Here is a 13,311-nt window from a genome sequence, read left to right on the forward strand (position 1 = left end):
CGGATCGATGACCATCGCGACGGGTATATGATGCCAGAAGACTATATAACGGAGAAGGGGAAAATTGACCGGAAGAAGAAGGAGGACGCCCTTTACAAGCGCTACGTGGATCGCGATGAACTTGGCCAAGAGAAATTCGTTACAGAGCATGAGGAATGGGAGCTGGAGCAGACAGCCAAGGCCAAGGCCCAGATCAATCGGGCAGAGTTCATGGACGAAGGAGATTATGAATATGTTTTTGATGATACCCAAAAGATCAATTTCACCATGGACGCCCAGATGAAGGGCACACGCAAGACTATGACCCAGGAGCAGCGCATGCTTCAAGAGAAACTTGACGAGGCCGAGCAGAAAGCCCAAAGCATCGAGGACACCCGGAAAAAGCTTCCTATATATCAATTCCGAGACCAAATCATTCAAGCAGTTGAAGATCATCAGGTACTGATCATTGTGGGAGAAACTGGATCCGGAAAGACTACCCAGCTTCCGCAATATCTCCATGAGGCAGGGTACACCAAGAACGGAATGAAGGTTGGCTGCACGCAACCGCGACGAGTTGCAGCTATGAGCGTGGCATCACGCGTTGCAGAAGAGATGGGCGTGAAGGTAGGCAATGAAGTCGGTTATTCTATTCGATTCGAGGACAACACGAGTGACAAAACGGTACTCAAATATATGACGGATGGCATGCTGCTGCGCGAGCTCCTTACGGAGCCGGATCTAGGGCAGTATTCAGCCCTAATGATCGATGAGGCGCACGAACGTACTGTGCCAACAGATATTGCTTGCGGTCTTCTAAAAGATATTGCCAAAGCTCGGCCAGATTTAAAGTTGCTGATCTCTTCTGCAACCATGGATGCGCAAAAGTTCCAAAGCTATTTCGATAATGCCCCTATCTTCAATATCCCTGGGCGTATGTACAATGTCGACATCCACTACACGCAGCAGCCAGAGGCAAACTATCTTGCTGCTGCTATCACGACAGTTTTCCAAATTCACGTTTCCCAAGGCCCGGGAGATGTTCTTGTCTTTTTCACCGGTCAGGAAGAAATTGAGGCAGCGGAGCAAAGTTTACAGGAAACAGCCAGAAAGCTCGGAAACAAAATACCAGAAATGATTATATGTCCAATTTATGCTAATTTACCGTCCGATATGCAAGCTAAGATCTTCGAACTAACGCCGCCCAAAGCCCGCAAGGTCGTGCTCGCTACCAATATTGCGGAGACAAGCTTAACAATTGACGGGATTGTTTACGTGATCGACCCTGGCTTTGTTAAGGAGAATGTCTTTAACCCCCGAACCGGCATGGAGAGTCTCGTGGTCACGCCCTGCTCGCGAGCATCAGCAAACCAACGAGCGGGTCGAGCAGGTCGAGTCGGTCCAGGAAAATGTTTCCGCTTGTATACCAAGTGGGCATACTACAACGAGCTAGAGGAGAGTACGACACCTGAAATTCAACGGACCAACCTAAACAGCGTGATTTTGATGCTGAAGTCGCTTGGAATTGACCAACTTCTTGAGTTCGATTTTATGGATCCGCCGCCGGCGGAGACGATCATTCGGGCATTGGAACAACTTTATGCGTTAGGAGCACTGAACGACCGAGGAGAGCTAACCAAGATTGGGCGACAAATGGCTGAATTCCCAACAGACCCGATGCTCGCCAAGGCAATCCTGGCTGCCGACAGTCAAGGCTGCGTGGAAGAGGTCCTCTCGATTGTCTCGATGCTGGGCGAAGCCAGTGCGCTTTTCTTCCGGCCGAAGGACAAGAAGATCCACGCAGACAGTGCACGGAATCGATTCACAGTCAAAGACGGCGGCGACCACCTAACCCTCCTCAACATCTGGAATCAGTGGGTCGACTCTGACTTCAGCTACGTCTGGGCAAAAGAAAACTTCCTACAACAACGCAGTCTTACTCGAGCGCGTGACGTGCGTGATCAGCTCGCGAAGCTCTGCGACCGCGTCGAGGTAACCGTCAGCTCCTGTGGCTCAAACAACCTCATTCCCATTCAAAAGTCTATCACTGCCGGTTTCTTCCCGAACGCAGCTCGCCTCCAGCGCGGTGGTGACAGCTACCGTACCATCAAAACAGGACAAACGGTATACTTGCATCCGTCTAGCACGCTGTTCGAGGTGAACCCGCGATGGGTGATCTACTTTGAGTTGGTTCTCACGAGCAAGGAGTATATGCGTAGTAATATGCCCCTCCAAGCGGAATGGCTGGTGGAAGTCGCACCGCATTACTACAAGAAAAAGGACCTTGAGACGCTGGGCACCGAGCGAAAACCGAAGGGACAGGGGGCGGCAGGGGAAAAGAGTCGTGATTAATTAATTCCAAGTTCTAGATATTGTACCATATTCAAAACATGCATCGTGCATAACTACCTAGGACCCAATTCCGTTCTATAGAAAAATATTCCGTTCTTTGGAAGGCGGTCTCATGATCCAATCACAATCCCCTTAAATGTCATCGGCCGCGGCTCCGGAATCACAAAGCCGAGGTACAGCTACTCCAGTCTGCCATCCCGCACCCCATCATCTCGGCCGAGCCCCAGCTAAATACAACAGACATCTCAACAACGCAGCCTTTTCATCCATCCACATACATCAAATCAAGCCTTCATCTACCGACTTCAAATAATAACGACCCAAAATGAGCAAGTCATTCACTCCCGCCGACGTCGCATCCCACAACTCTCCCGACAAGGGTCTCTACATCATCGTGGACAGCGCTGTCTACGATGTCACAAACTTCATCGATGAGCACCCCGGAGGAGCAAAGATTCTGAAGCGCGTTGCAGGAAAGGACGCTTCAAAGCAGTTCTGGAAGGTAAGTTTTGTCCACTCCGCTCTCTCCCTTCCTTCCCATCCCTTCAGTTTTTTTTTTTTTTTTTTTTTCAATAGCCGACATGTTCTCCGGGGCGCACACGTGAGATGAACATGGCGCTGACTTGGGTCTTACTTGCTCGTAGTACCACAATGAAGGCGTTTTGAAGAAGTATTCGCCGAAGCTGAAGGTTGGAGATGTTAAGGAGGGAGCGAAGCTGTGAGGCTCTTTTTACGTTTTCCGAAATACATATCGTGGCTTGGTGATAAAGAGTTGGGGAGAGGGATTTGTTACATTATACCATTGTCGAGTCGTTTTTTCGCCATACTAGAGAAGGAGGGCTCGCATGCCATGCCCTGCTGTGTGGTAGAGCCGTGGTTATTGTGTTTAAGCTCAGTCCAAACTTATTACTGGAAGTAAACTTTATATCTGTATCTATATAGATATTTTGGATTCTATATACAGTCCCGAACAAATTCGCTTAGATGGTATCAATGTAAACACAACTCCGGTATCAAATAATTATCAAATACAATGAATATAGAACACGGGAGTGGAAGCCTGGTCTAGAATCCTCGGAATGGATCATCATGGCGATACTCAGGAGAGTCCAATTCCGGGTATCCCATTCCCTGGCTCATACTCCAAGGAGTTGAGGCTTTGCGCGTATCGCGCCGCGCGGGCCCAGGCCGGTAGCGGTTCGACTCCGTCTGGTCGATAAAAGCCTCCATGCGTACCGTGCCGATCGCGTCGAAGAAGTTTCCCGTCCGGACACTACTCGTCTCCGAAGTGCGATGGCTAAAGCTGCTCCGCACGCTGTTCAGTCCATATGAGTTTGAAGACGGCGGCCCCGTCGCATCAGGAGAGCTTCGCATTGATGGCATCGTATTCTGGCTAGAAAAACTGCGGATATTCGGGATCGGCACCCTCGGCGCCGTGTTGCTGCGTTTGCGCGAATGGTTTGAGAACCGCGGCACCGTCGGCGGATCAGCTGCATCTTCGGAGGCCCGCACTCCAACATCAAGATTGTCGGGAAGCTCGGGTACAGGCTCTGGGTGGTTATTGGTAAAAGACGGTTTCTTGCCCTTGGGGAAGGGTCGCGGGCGACCCTTGGCAATTCGAATGGAGTCGCGAATTGGGTTACGGCGGAGAGCTGCTGTAGGTGTTGGGTTGGGGTACTCTTCCTGAGGTGCTGGTGGTAGTGCGGCGAGGTCTTGAACGCCCATTGCCGAGTGGCTCAGGAACGATAAAGCTGTCAGCCAAACGTAGTGACGTTCGATGCTGGTGGCTGTGAACTTCAGTGCTCGTTGAGGGGTTAGGATCAGGATGGAGCGATTAAACTGTGCCGGCCCGCTGAACCCCTTGGGTAATGGGTTGTCGTCTTTAACATCGAGAACGGATTGAATAACCACTACTCAAATCAGTAATTGGCCAATCCCGCACAGGCATCTGATACTTACATTTCCTACCACTCTTGCCAAGTAGCGCAGGCCCAGTGGTCGGTTGCTTGCTGCTCCACATGATGGCTCGTTCGTACGGCGCCACCCAAACCCATCGCTTATGCCTCACTCCGCTATTGGTGATGCTGGCAGATACCTCTTCGGCATTACGGCCTTCCCAGTTGTCCCTGTCTCCACCAAACGATCTTCTTCGGCGGATGTACTTCCACATCCATTCTCCCACCATGGTTTGTGCGATGGCATCTACCACACTGGTTGGCTGAACCGACGTTGATGTTGACTCTTGCCGCTCATGTGCACGATGCTGTGATGCACTTGGTCGACGAACCTGTCGCCCGTGAGAGCTTTGTTGATGCTGTGGCATCGTAATATCGTCGAATGGTAGGGGAGGGTGCTGAGGACTATCCGCCGCATACGAAGAAATTGACATGGCGGGGGACGATCGGGTGGTTGGCCGGTCTGTTTGGTCTGACTGAGACATTGTCGCCGCTGAGCGGACACGCCGTAGGGTGGGACGACGAACAATGCCTGGCTTTGGGCGGTCGGTGAAATTGCGCGACGACGTCGGGCTCTGCCACCCGTCGCTTCCGGTTTGTGGAAACTTCCTGGAACTGAGTCGGATAGGAACTGGGAATGGAGGTGCGACGCTCGAAGAATTGCTGCCACTACCACTGTCGATGCTCGGTTCGCTTGGGCTGCGCATCCGTATCCTCTGATGCGTCGCTGCTCCGCTGGAGATCATTGCCGCTTTACGCATATCTTGCTGCCGGAGGCCTAGAGCTCCAGAACGTGACCAAGAGGACCCTGGCGGGCTGGGAAATAGATTTTCGGCTCCTCCCTCAAAGTGGGACTCGGAGTCGAGATCCTCAGTAAGATCCGGCAGCATGGCATCCTCCAAACTGCGGCGGCGCTCGTGGGCAGAAACAAGCTTTCCCTTCCGCACCTTGTATGATGCGAATGGTCGATTAAGCAGTTCATCATCGGTGAACACATCTCTAGCGGCCTCGGGCGACTCATCGTCGCTGGTCTGTTCGAAACCAGCAAAAAGACTGCTTGACCGCAAAGGCCGCCTTAGGTTAGGCTTCGAGTCGCCTGATAACGGCCCGTTGTCGTTATTGCCTGGATAAGCTTGAATATGTTTAGGTTTATCTGGTGCTGTCGTATCGGTTGGTATTTCAACCACAGGTGGCTGTTTTCTCTCGCACTTGACTGCCCTGGGAGGCGGGGCGTGGTATGGCTGAATATGGTGCTCTTGTGTAGCTGTGCTAAGAGGAAGATCCTGAATGGCAGACGGTAGCAGGCTCGCTGGGAGTTTAACGGGTCGTTGATCAATACGGATGGGCTCAGTCTGGATACCAGTCGTTCGGGTTTCCCTGGTTGGTTCAAAGCTGGCCTGACATGAAACACTCTTGGTTTGAGGCGGCAGAACCACACTCCCTCGGGGAGAAGGAGGCTCAGATACAGGAGGATGAATTGCAATCATTGGAACCTCCATATGTGTTGGTTTTGTGGGGGGCTCGGCAGGCTCTGGCTCATCGTAGGGTTCTGTTCGGGTCTCCGTTTGCACAGAAGCCGAAACCATGGTGATTTGTTCAACATCTGATGGTGCTTCGACTCTCGGTGTCCATGGCGGGGTAGGAAGATCGTCGACTGTCTGGGATGAAGTTGACACCATATCAATGGGTAAGGTTGACGTGCTGCTGTCCTTTGTCTGGTATAATGATAGCTTCATGCCATTCACATCTTCCATACTATCTTCAACCGGCTCATTGCGCGTTGGAGAGAGAGCAGGCGATGGAGGCGGAGAGTACTGGACACCGGAATCTTGATATTTAACGGGTGGTGTTTGAACAGTAGGCGATTCCTTGAGCTCTGGAGGCCCCTCTGTTTTCACCGCATAGCCATCCACACTCTCGTTGAGTGAGAGACCGAGTATCTTTCTTGCTTTGGCATCCATGCCCATTGTGTGAGACATTTGAGAATGAACGGAAGCAGGACGCTCCTCGGGAAGAGCCTCAGGAGACTGAGGGTTCGATTCGTCATCAAGGTCGAACTCATCGTTCTCATCGAATGCAAGCTCGTCTGCAAGATTCGCCTGGGATCCTAGCATATTGGCAGCGCTCATAACCGAATAACGGCCATAGTGGAACTCATCCCCGTCGCTACCGGCACTGCTCAGGCTTGTGACGCTGGTCCTGCGTCGTCCTGGACTGCTCGAGTATCTGCTTACCGAGTCACTGTCCTTCCCAGTAGATGCTTCTTTCATCACATCCTGTCCGTCGTTTGACGTAGGCTCCCTGGTGCCGGAAGCTTGGGCAGCGGCAACCTCATTTAAAACAACTTTAAGGCGGCCCTCAACCACATGAATCTTTCGCTCCAGATTCCTACGTTCACCATCCCAGACATCCTTATCACGAGTCCATAATTTTGTACTTCTTTCCAATTCTTCCTCTCGGTTCCTAGCCTTCTTTTGCGCCTGCTCGAGCTTCCTGCGAACTTCCGATATGCCATCTAGCGCGCTATCTCTCTCTTTGGCTAGCTCTGTGAGCGCTGACGAGCTACCACCTTCCAACAGTTGTAATTGATGTTTTAGTGATCGCGACTCTTTCGAGTGCTTGGTCAAACGTTCGCTTAGTTCCTCATTCTCTGTTCGCGACTCCTCCAAAGTGTTCTCCAAGACATCGATAGCTTTCGTCTTGCTCTCTACATCTCGCCGTAAGGCAAGAATCTCGGAGACAAGAGAGGCGTGCAATGTTGGTGTAAACCTTCGCGGATCCAGCGGGGATATGACGTCTTCGTCTACCACATCGTCGAAATCGCTGCGTCCATCGGGGGATGAGATATGGTTTGGGAGAGAGACGGGCGATGATGTATGACCGGGTGAGAAATCTCCTCGTGCATGCGTGGAAGGAGGTCGCTTCGGGGTTGTGGAAGGTGTCGGGAATGCACTCGCAGCTGGCGGGCTTTGGTATATAGCTTGCATTGCCATAATGCCTGCAAATATACCATTAGAGGTATAAAACACCTGGGTCAAGGCCCGCAGTGGTAGGTTCTCATGTAAACGCTCGAGTAAACTGTCGTATTATGACGCTTCCATTGACTCGGCATATGCTTCGTCTCGCAAATATTCGAATAGAAAACTCGAGTAAACAGTGGCGAACCGAACGGAGAAGCTGACCAGCAGCAACAAGTATGTATAAATCAGGGCTTTGTTGCTGCTTCGATTCTGAGACATACATTAGACGATTGAGTTTCAGTTGAAACGCGGCTGCAAAGTCACAAGGGCATTCAGGGTTGGTACCTGCAGTTAGAACTGTGCACAGATCAATGCCTAGTTCCCAGTCCCCCAAAGCTTCAAGAGTGGGAATTTGAGCTGCCCCGTTGTTCTTCTTAGCGGGGGGTTCTGAATCGCAAAAGTCGGGCCACGGAGGAAGAAGTCCTGAGAACGGCCGGGGAGACAAAGAGCATAGAAATTAGGATAAAAGAAATAAATGAATGTCCACGAGGACAATCAGCGAGTGGACGGTATCTGCGCCGCCCGGAGACCCTCACTTTGTCTATCGTCCAATCCCTCGCCTTTCACAGCAAGATCCGAGGAAAGAGGGGGGAGAGTAAGATGCACCAAGTACGGAGTCGCCCGTTGTTGGTTCGTGTCAAGGACCAACTGAGCCTTGCGGCGATGGGCGAGCAGATGACATGATGGGCCAGGCATGGCCATGCTAAGATTCTCGGGGAGCTCGTTACTTGCTAGCTTCGTCCAGGGGTGTTCGTTAGGGGATGGAGAAAGGCGAAGTCCACGTACGGGACTAGCAAGGAGCCACTCATTTCCCCACTCGAGCTGCATGGTCTCCAGCCCGTCGCGCAGATGGCAAATTGAGGAAGGCTGACAAAGTGATCTACCAGATTCAGGAGCACTATTGGCCATGGTCACAGAATGCGAAGGAGTCGAAACTCGAAAGTCGTTGTGCATGGGGAGATCCAGGGCCAATCAACCCGAACAAAAAGGGGGAGGGGAAAACAAGAACGGATCTGAACTTCTGAAGCCATCGCGAAGAAAGCGAAAAGGAGAAAAGGCCCGCGGGCTAAGAAAAGAGGCTGGCCAATTACCGCCGCGGAATCGACTATAAATAATAATAGCTCATTATATGGGAAACGGCGCGACAATTCTAACAAGCATCGCCAACAGCTCTTCAAAGTACGGATTTAGTACGTGAAGGAAGTTCACATCAACCAGGCCAAGCGTCGACTCCACTGGCTATCTTCGGAAACTCGAAACCTGCTGAGGATCGAAGTTCAGTCCGATAAATTTCCTCGAAATCTGCAGATTCAGTGTTTGCGATCATTGGCGTTCTTCGAGGGTAGAAATCTCTCTTGGACAACGAGGGTGAGGATCAATGCCTCGGCCACGGAGTCTCAACCAACGTCGCGCTTGACTGGAGATTATTCCGAGACAGCGACGCGGTCGTACGACAGATGCGGAAAGGACGTGGAGGAACAAATTGCTTTGACGCGATCGTCACTAGGCAATTTCCCAGAGAGCCCATGGTCCGTGTTTCACTTGAGACTTTGGGAGAGCCCATCGATCAAACCTCAAGACTTTGATTTAAGGACTCTGTCGTTCTTTGTTCGGGCTTGACTTGAGCTCAAAGAACCACAGGGATCTTGGTCTCGCTGTTTGTTGGCCAATTGACCTGTTGTCCTGTTTCACCTGGGATGCTGTCTAGAAAAACAAGTCAACTGCAGCTTCCCAATAATTGGCCCTCTGCCAGCACAGTATATTGCCCATGAAGATAATAATGTCCTCTCTCCTTGCCCATTGTTTTCCTTTTACTCCTTTTGCCCGATCTCTTCCCTTGGTTTCTTTGTTCCTAAGGTGGAATAATCCCTGGATCCGCCACAGCTTATAGAGCTCTCCACTGATATTTCCACGGTCCGCCAGCGCGGGACCGCCACTCAACGATCGCCTCGCAAATGAGAATGGAGTCGATGCGCTCCCGGAGAGCCGACACTCTACGAATGAGTTAGTTCATTATTAGGCGTACGGATAGATTAATTATCACTCTGTAAAGATCCTTTCGTCACATGAAGGCACACCTCTTAGTATATCGCGGCAATTAATGCCGCTTGGGGAGTGACTTCGTCGGAAAGATGAATGATTGTCTCTTGCATGTGGCCTTGTAATTTCCAGCTGGCCAGCTGCAAGTCGGGCAGCGGCTTTGACGCATGACCCTGGAAGAAACAAGCCTGCCACCTCTGTTTCACTTTGTTCTTGATCATATTGCTAGGAAGATGCTGATTTTCATTATTGGATTGCTGGCTTGTTGTTGGTTTGGTCGGGTTTTCGTGCAGATGGATATGCGCTAACCGAGTTAAAGTTGGAGCGAACGAGGACACAAAGAGAGTCCATCCGAGGCGAGACCGGCGCCGTCCAGCCCGGAGCCCACGCGGCACGGAAGAGTTTGAGTTCTGCCTGGGGTTTCAAGTCCAGACAATTCGTTGTAAACGCATGGCTAGTTTACATTCACGATCGGAGTCGTGTCCAGGTATCATTCAATTTCCTCGACATTCAAGAGCCGGGGGGCCGAAGGCAGCATTGGCTGCTTTGCTGACAGGGATTCGAAATCGGCCTCCAGGCGCCGTTGGGATCATCGGCCCAACCGGGTCGGCTGCAGCTGTCATCATTATGAAAAGACACCACAGGCGACTAACAAACCTTGACTGGTTGACCCCCTATCAGCTAACGCAGGGCTTGCAGGAAGACATCAAACCGCAGATGGAGCTCTCAATCTGAAACACTCCGCGAGGTGATAGTGTGATGGGAGCCCCTGCGCAGCACAGGTGTGCTTGCTCGGAAAAGCAGCTACTTGTTTTGCAGGCTCATTCGGATGAGGGTTGTTGAAGGCGTATCGGTATCAATCCGTGATCACCAGTCTTAGCACCCAGTGTTGTATTCATTTCATTGACAGCAATCGTCCCCTCGCAAAACAATACCTAATAATGAACCTCACCATATTATGGATAGCTATCTCAACCTCGGAACCCCGCAAATGACTAAGCCTCCGAGGATGACAACCCAATAACTATCCGCTTGTTCTTGAATAAGAAGAACTCTCCACATAACTCCCCAAGTCGCCTAGGTTGAGAGACACAAATTAGCACCGCGCAAGGCGATCCAAGGGATTACCTCGCCAGCCCATCTACTTGTGGAAAAACAAAGAAAAAGGCATAACACCAACATGCCCATCAGCCCGCAAACTAAGGTGCTCTTCTTCGACACATTCGGCACCACTGTCCGCTGGCGAACATGCGTCACAAAGGCTCTACAAGAAGCCAGCGAACGTGCAATCCGCAACAACCGAGAGTCCCTTGACCCAGGCGTCCGCGCACAGGCATCGGCAATGACAGACGACAACTGGCACAGCATGGCCGAGGACTGGCGCAAATCATATAGCCGTTTCACAGCGACATTCGATCCTTCCAACGGGTTTGTTTCTATTGACCAGCATCATTACAACGCTCTACTTGAAATTCTACGGACACGCCAGCTAGAAGATTTATTCACAGAGAGCGAGCTGAAGGAGCTCGTCCAATGCTGGCACCGCCTAGACCCGTGGGATGACACCGTGCAGGGGTTGAAACTACTGAATAGCAAGTTCCGCACGAGTACACTGTCTAATGGTAACGTATCACTGCTAGAGGACCTCGTGCAGTATGGGCCGCTACCCTTCACGGATATTATCAGCGCGGAGCACTTTGGTGCCTACAAGCCATCGCCTCGTGTGTACCTTGGAGCTGCAGAGAAGCTAGGTTTCAAGCCGGATCAGTGTGCGCTTGTCGCGGCACACTTGAAAGATCTAAAGGCAGCCAAGGGATGCGGGTTTGGCACCATCTACGTTGAGCGTGTTGGAGAGGAGTTTGGTGATCTCCAGCAGGCCATCGATGCGGGATACGTGGATTTAGCGGTAGAGATAGAGACGAGCTCTGATGGGTTTATAGAGGTTGCGAGACAGCTAGGTATCTCGGCAGACGGCCAGTAGAAAGTTGTAGTTGACGAATATATATAACTTTCTATTTTCATCCAACACATATCCATTGTAGCGGAAGCTTTCCGTATCACCAGGAGCGCTTTGATGATAGTGTCCCGTGACGTCACGCCATCCAGACAATCTGACTCTTGATTATAAATCCTAGAACGGCATCTCATAATCACGACTTAGGAGACCAAAAAGTAACTATCGGAATCTGGCTATTAATAATTGGGTGTGCCAGTTGTATAAGAGGAACAGGACCACGAAGGCGCCAAGTGTCTTTTCAAAGTATTGAGTATAGAAGTTGATATACCAAACACCACGATGACAGGTGAAACAGTAAGATACCATCCCTAGGCCTGCTCTATCAACTTACAGTTACCAATATTCACTAGGATAGCACGATCTATAAACATGCCGACAGCGACGGTCACTTTCGCCGTAAAGACTCCGTCTTCCGATCCTGGGTGTCGCGTTCACCAGGTGCCGAATTCCCAGCGGAAAAAGACCGCTACGTGCTTTACCTTAACTATGGATGCCCGTGGGCGCATAGGACTAATATTGTCCGCTCCCTCAAGGGCCTGGAAGACATCATCCAGCTCGTCCTTTGCGATTTTGAACTCGGTCCAGACGGCTGGATCTTCTCCGGGCGGAACGGCTCTGCAGAGAAGGACCCGCTGTATGGGTTTACGAAGATGAACCAGCTGTATTTCAAGGCAGATCCGGGATACTCGGGTCGGTACACGATCCCGGTATTGTGGGATAAGAAGCGGCAAACGATCGTGAATAACGAGAGCAGCGAGATCATTCGAATGTTTTACACGGAGTTCGATGATTTACTCCCGGAGGAAAGGCGCGAAGTAGGCAAGGTTGGCGGCGGGCTGTACCCCGAGCATCTGAGAAAGGAGATTGATGCAATGAATGAGTGGGTGTATGATCGCATAAATAACGGGGTGTATAAGACTGGCTTTGCGGCGACGCAGGAAGCATACGAGTCGAACTTAAGCCCGCTGTTTGAGGCATTGGATCGTGTGGAGGAGCATCTAGCGCAGCCAGGACACCAGCCGTATCTCTTTGGGGAACATATCACCGAAGCAGATGTCAGGCTGTATACAACAATTGCGCGGTTCGACGTGGCGTATTATCTGATCTTCAAATGCAACTTGAAGATGATCCGGTATGATTATCCGCTTATTGATCGGTGGTATCGAAGGCTGTACTATGATGAATCGGAGAAGACGAACGGGGGAGCGTTCAAGAAGACGACGTTCTTCGACCTTGTAAGTTGCACACGACCATTCCGACACAGGGGTGTGATGACTGATACAGCTTGCGCTCGACAGTACAAATTCGGTTATTTGATATCACTTGGGAAGAAGCAAGGCATCGAAAGTTCCCAGCTCGTTATTCCAGCGGGACCGAAGCCGGATATTCTGCCTCAGGAGAAGTAGGCCGCCATTTCTTTAGTCATGTTGATATTATTATTCGGTGTATGTTCGAGTTACCTCAATAATTTGCCGACAGCTTTGAAGTACACCGTACTTCTGCGGAGTGCTAGCGTGTTCCATCGGCGTTTAGCTTGACAATTCAACACCCACTTACCATACTCTGTCCATCCAAGGACCCAGGCAATCCTTGTGACAGTAATAAGGGGGGCATTTTCTATGGCAGCCCAAAAGTACGGAAACCTCGTGCAGATCGTCGGTGTTTGCATAATTGGAGGAAACCATCGTTAAATAGAGTGTCCCGGCCCCGAGTACTTGGATCACAAGGGCACCCGGTTATTGAAGCTGACACCAGAAGTACTGGTCAGCGAAATCACAGAGGAGGGTTAATCCCAATGTAGAGAATGTTGTCGGTTCCCCTCCGAAGAAAAGGTTCATGTCATCCCATCAGCCAGCCCAAGCTTGTGCGGGGCGGCGGGGCACCCGCGCCCTCAATCACCGGTTCCCAAGCGGTCCAACCGAACAAGGCCCAAGACTGCCTCCTTGGA

General features: G+C 51.1%; 4 protein-coding genes across 4 annotated transcripts; 3 read left to right on the forward strand and 1 right to left on the reverse strand.

Moving 5' to 3' along the window:
* Positions 1-2,656: 2,656 nt before the first annotated feature.
* Positions 2,657-3,053, forward strand: ASPVEDRAFT_82578 (cytochrome b5-like heme/steroid binding domain-containing protein; the record flags this gene model as incomplete). The annotated part of the gene is made up of 2 exons (XM_040817219.1): positions 2,657-2,833; positions 2,976-3,053. The coding sequence occupies 2 exons, from the start codon at positions 2,657-2,659 to the stop codon at positions 3,051-3,053; spliced, it is 255 nt and encodes an 84-aa protein (XP_040666793.1).
* Positions 3,054-3,396: 343 nt separating this feature from the next.
* Positions 3,397-7,279, reverse strand: ASPVEDRAFT_130760 (putative nuclear migration protein; the record flags this gene model as incomplete). Its single annotated transcript, XM_040806754.1, has 2 exons — positions 3,397-4,241; positions 4,291-7,279. 2 exons carry the CDS (start codon positions 7,277-7,279, stop codon positions 3,397-3,399), a joined length of 3,834 nt encoding a protein of 1,277 aa, XP_040666794.1.
* Positions 7,280-10,526: 3,247 nt separating this feature from the next.
* ASPVEDRAFT_82580 (haloacid dehalogenase, type II) lies at positions 10,527-11,327 on the forward strand (the record flags this gene model as incomplete). The annotated part of the gene is made up of 1 exon (XM_040817220.1): positions 10,527-11,327. The coding sequence occupies one exon, from the start codon at positions 10,527-10,529 to the stop codon at positions 11,325-11,327; it is 801 nt and encodes a 266-aa protein (XP_040666795.1).
* A 1-nt stretch (position 11,328) lies between these two features.
* Positions 11,329-12,769, forward strand: ASPVEDRAFT_149916 (uncharacterized protein; the record flags this gene model as incomplete). Its single annotated transcript, XM_040808218.1, has 3 exons — positions 11,329-11,657; positions 11,714-12,598; positions 12,662-12,769. Exons 1-3 carry the CDS (start codon positions 11,643-11,645, stop codon positions 12,767-12,769), a joined length of 1,008 nt encoding a protein of 335 aa, XP_040666796.1. The 5' UTR covers positions 11,329-11,642.
* Positions 12,770-13,311: the final 542 nt, after the last annotated feature.

The sequence above is a fragment of the Aspergillus versicolor genome (genome assembly GCF_001890125.1).
Source record: "Aspergillus versicolor CBS 583.65 unplaced genomic scaffold ASPVEscaffold_4, whole genome shotgun sequence".
Classification (NCBI taxonomy): domain Eukaryota; kingdom Fungi; phylum Ascomycota; class Eurotiomycetes; order Eurotiales; family Aspergillaceae; genus Aspergillus; species Aspergillus versicolor.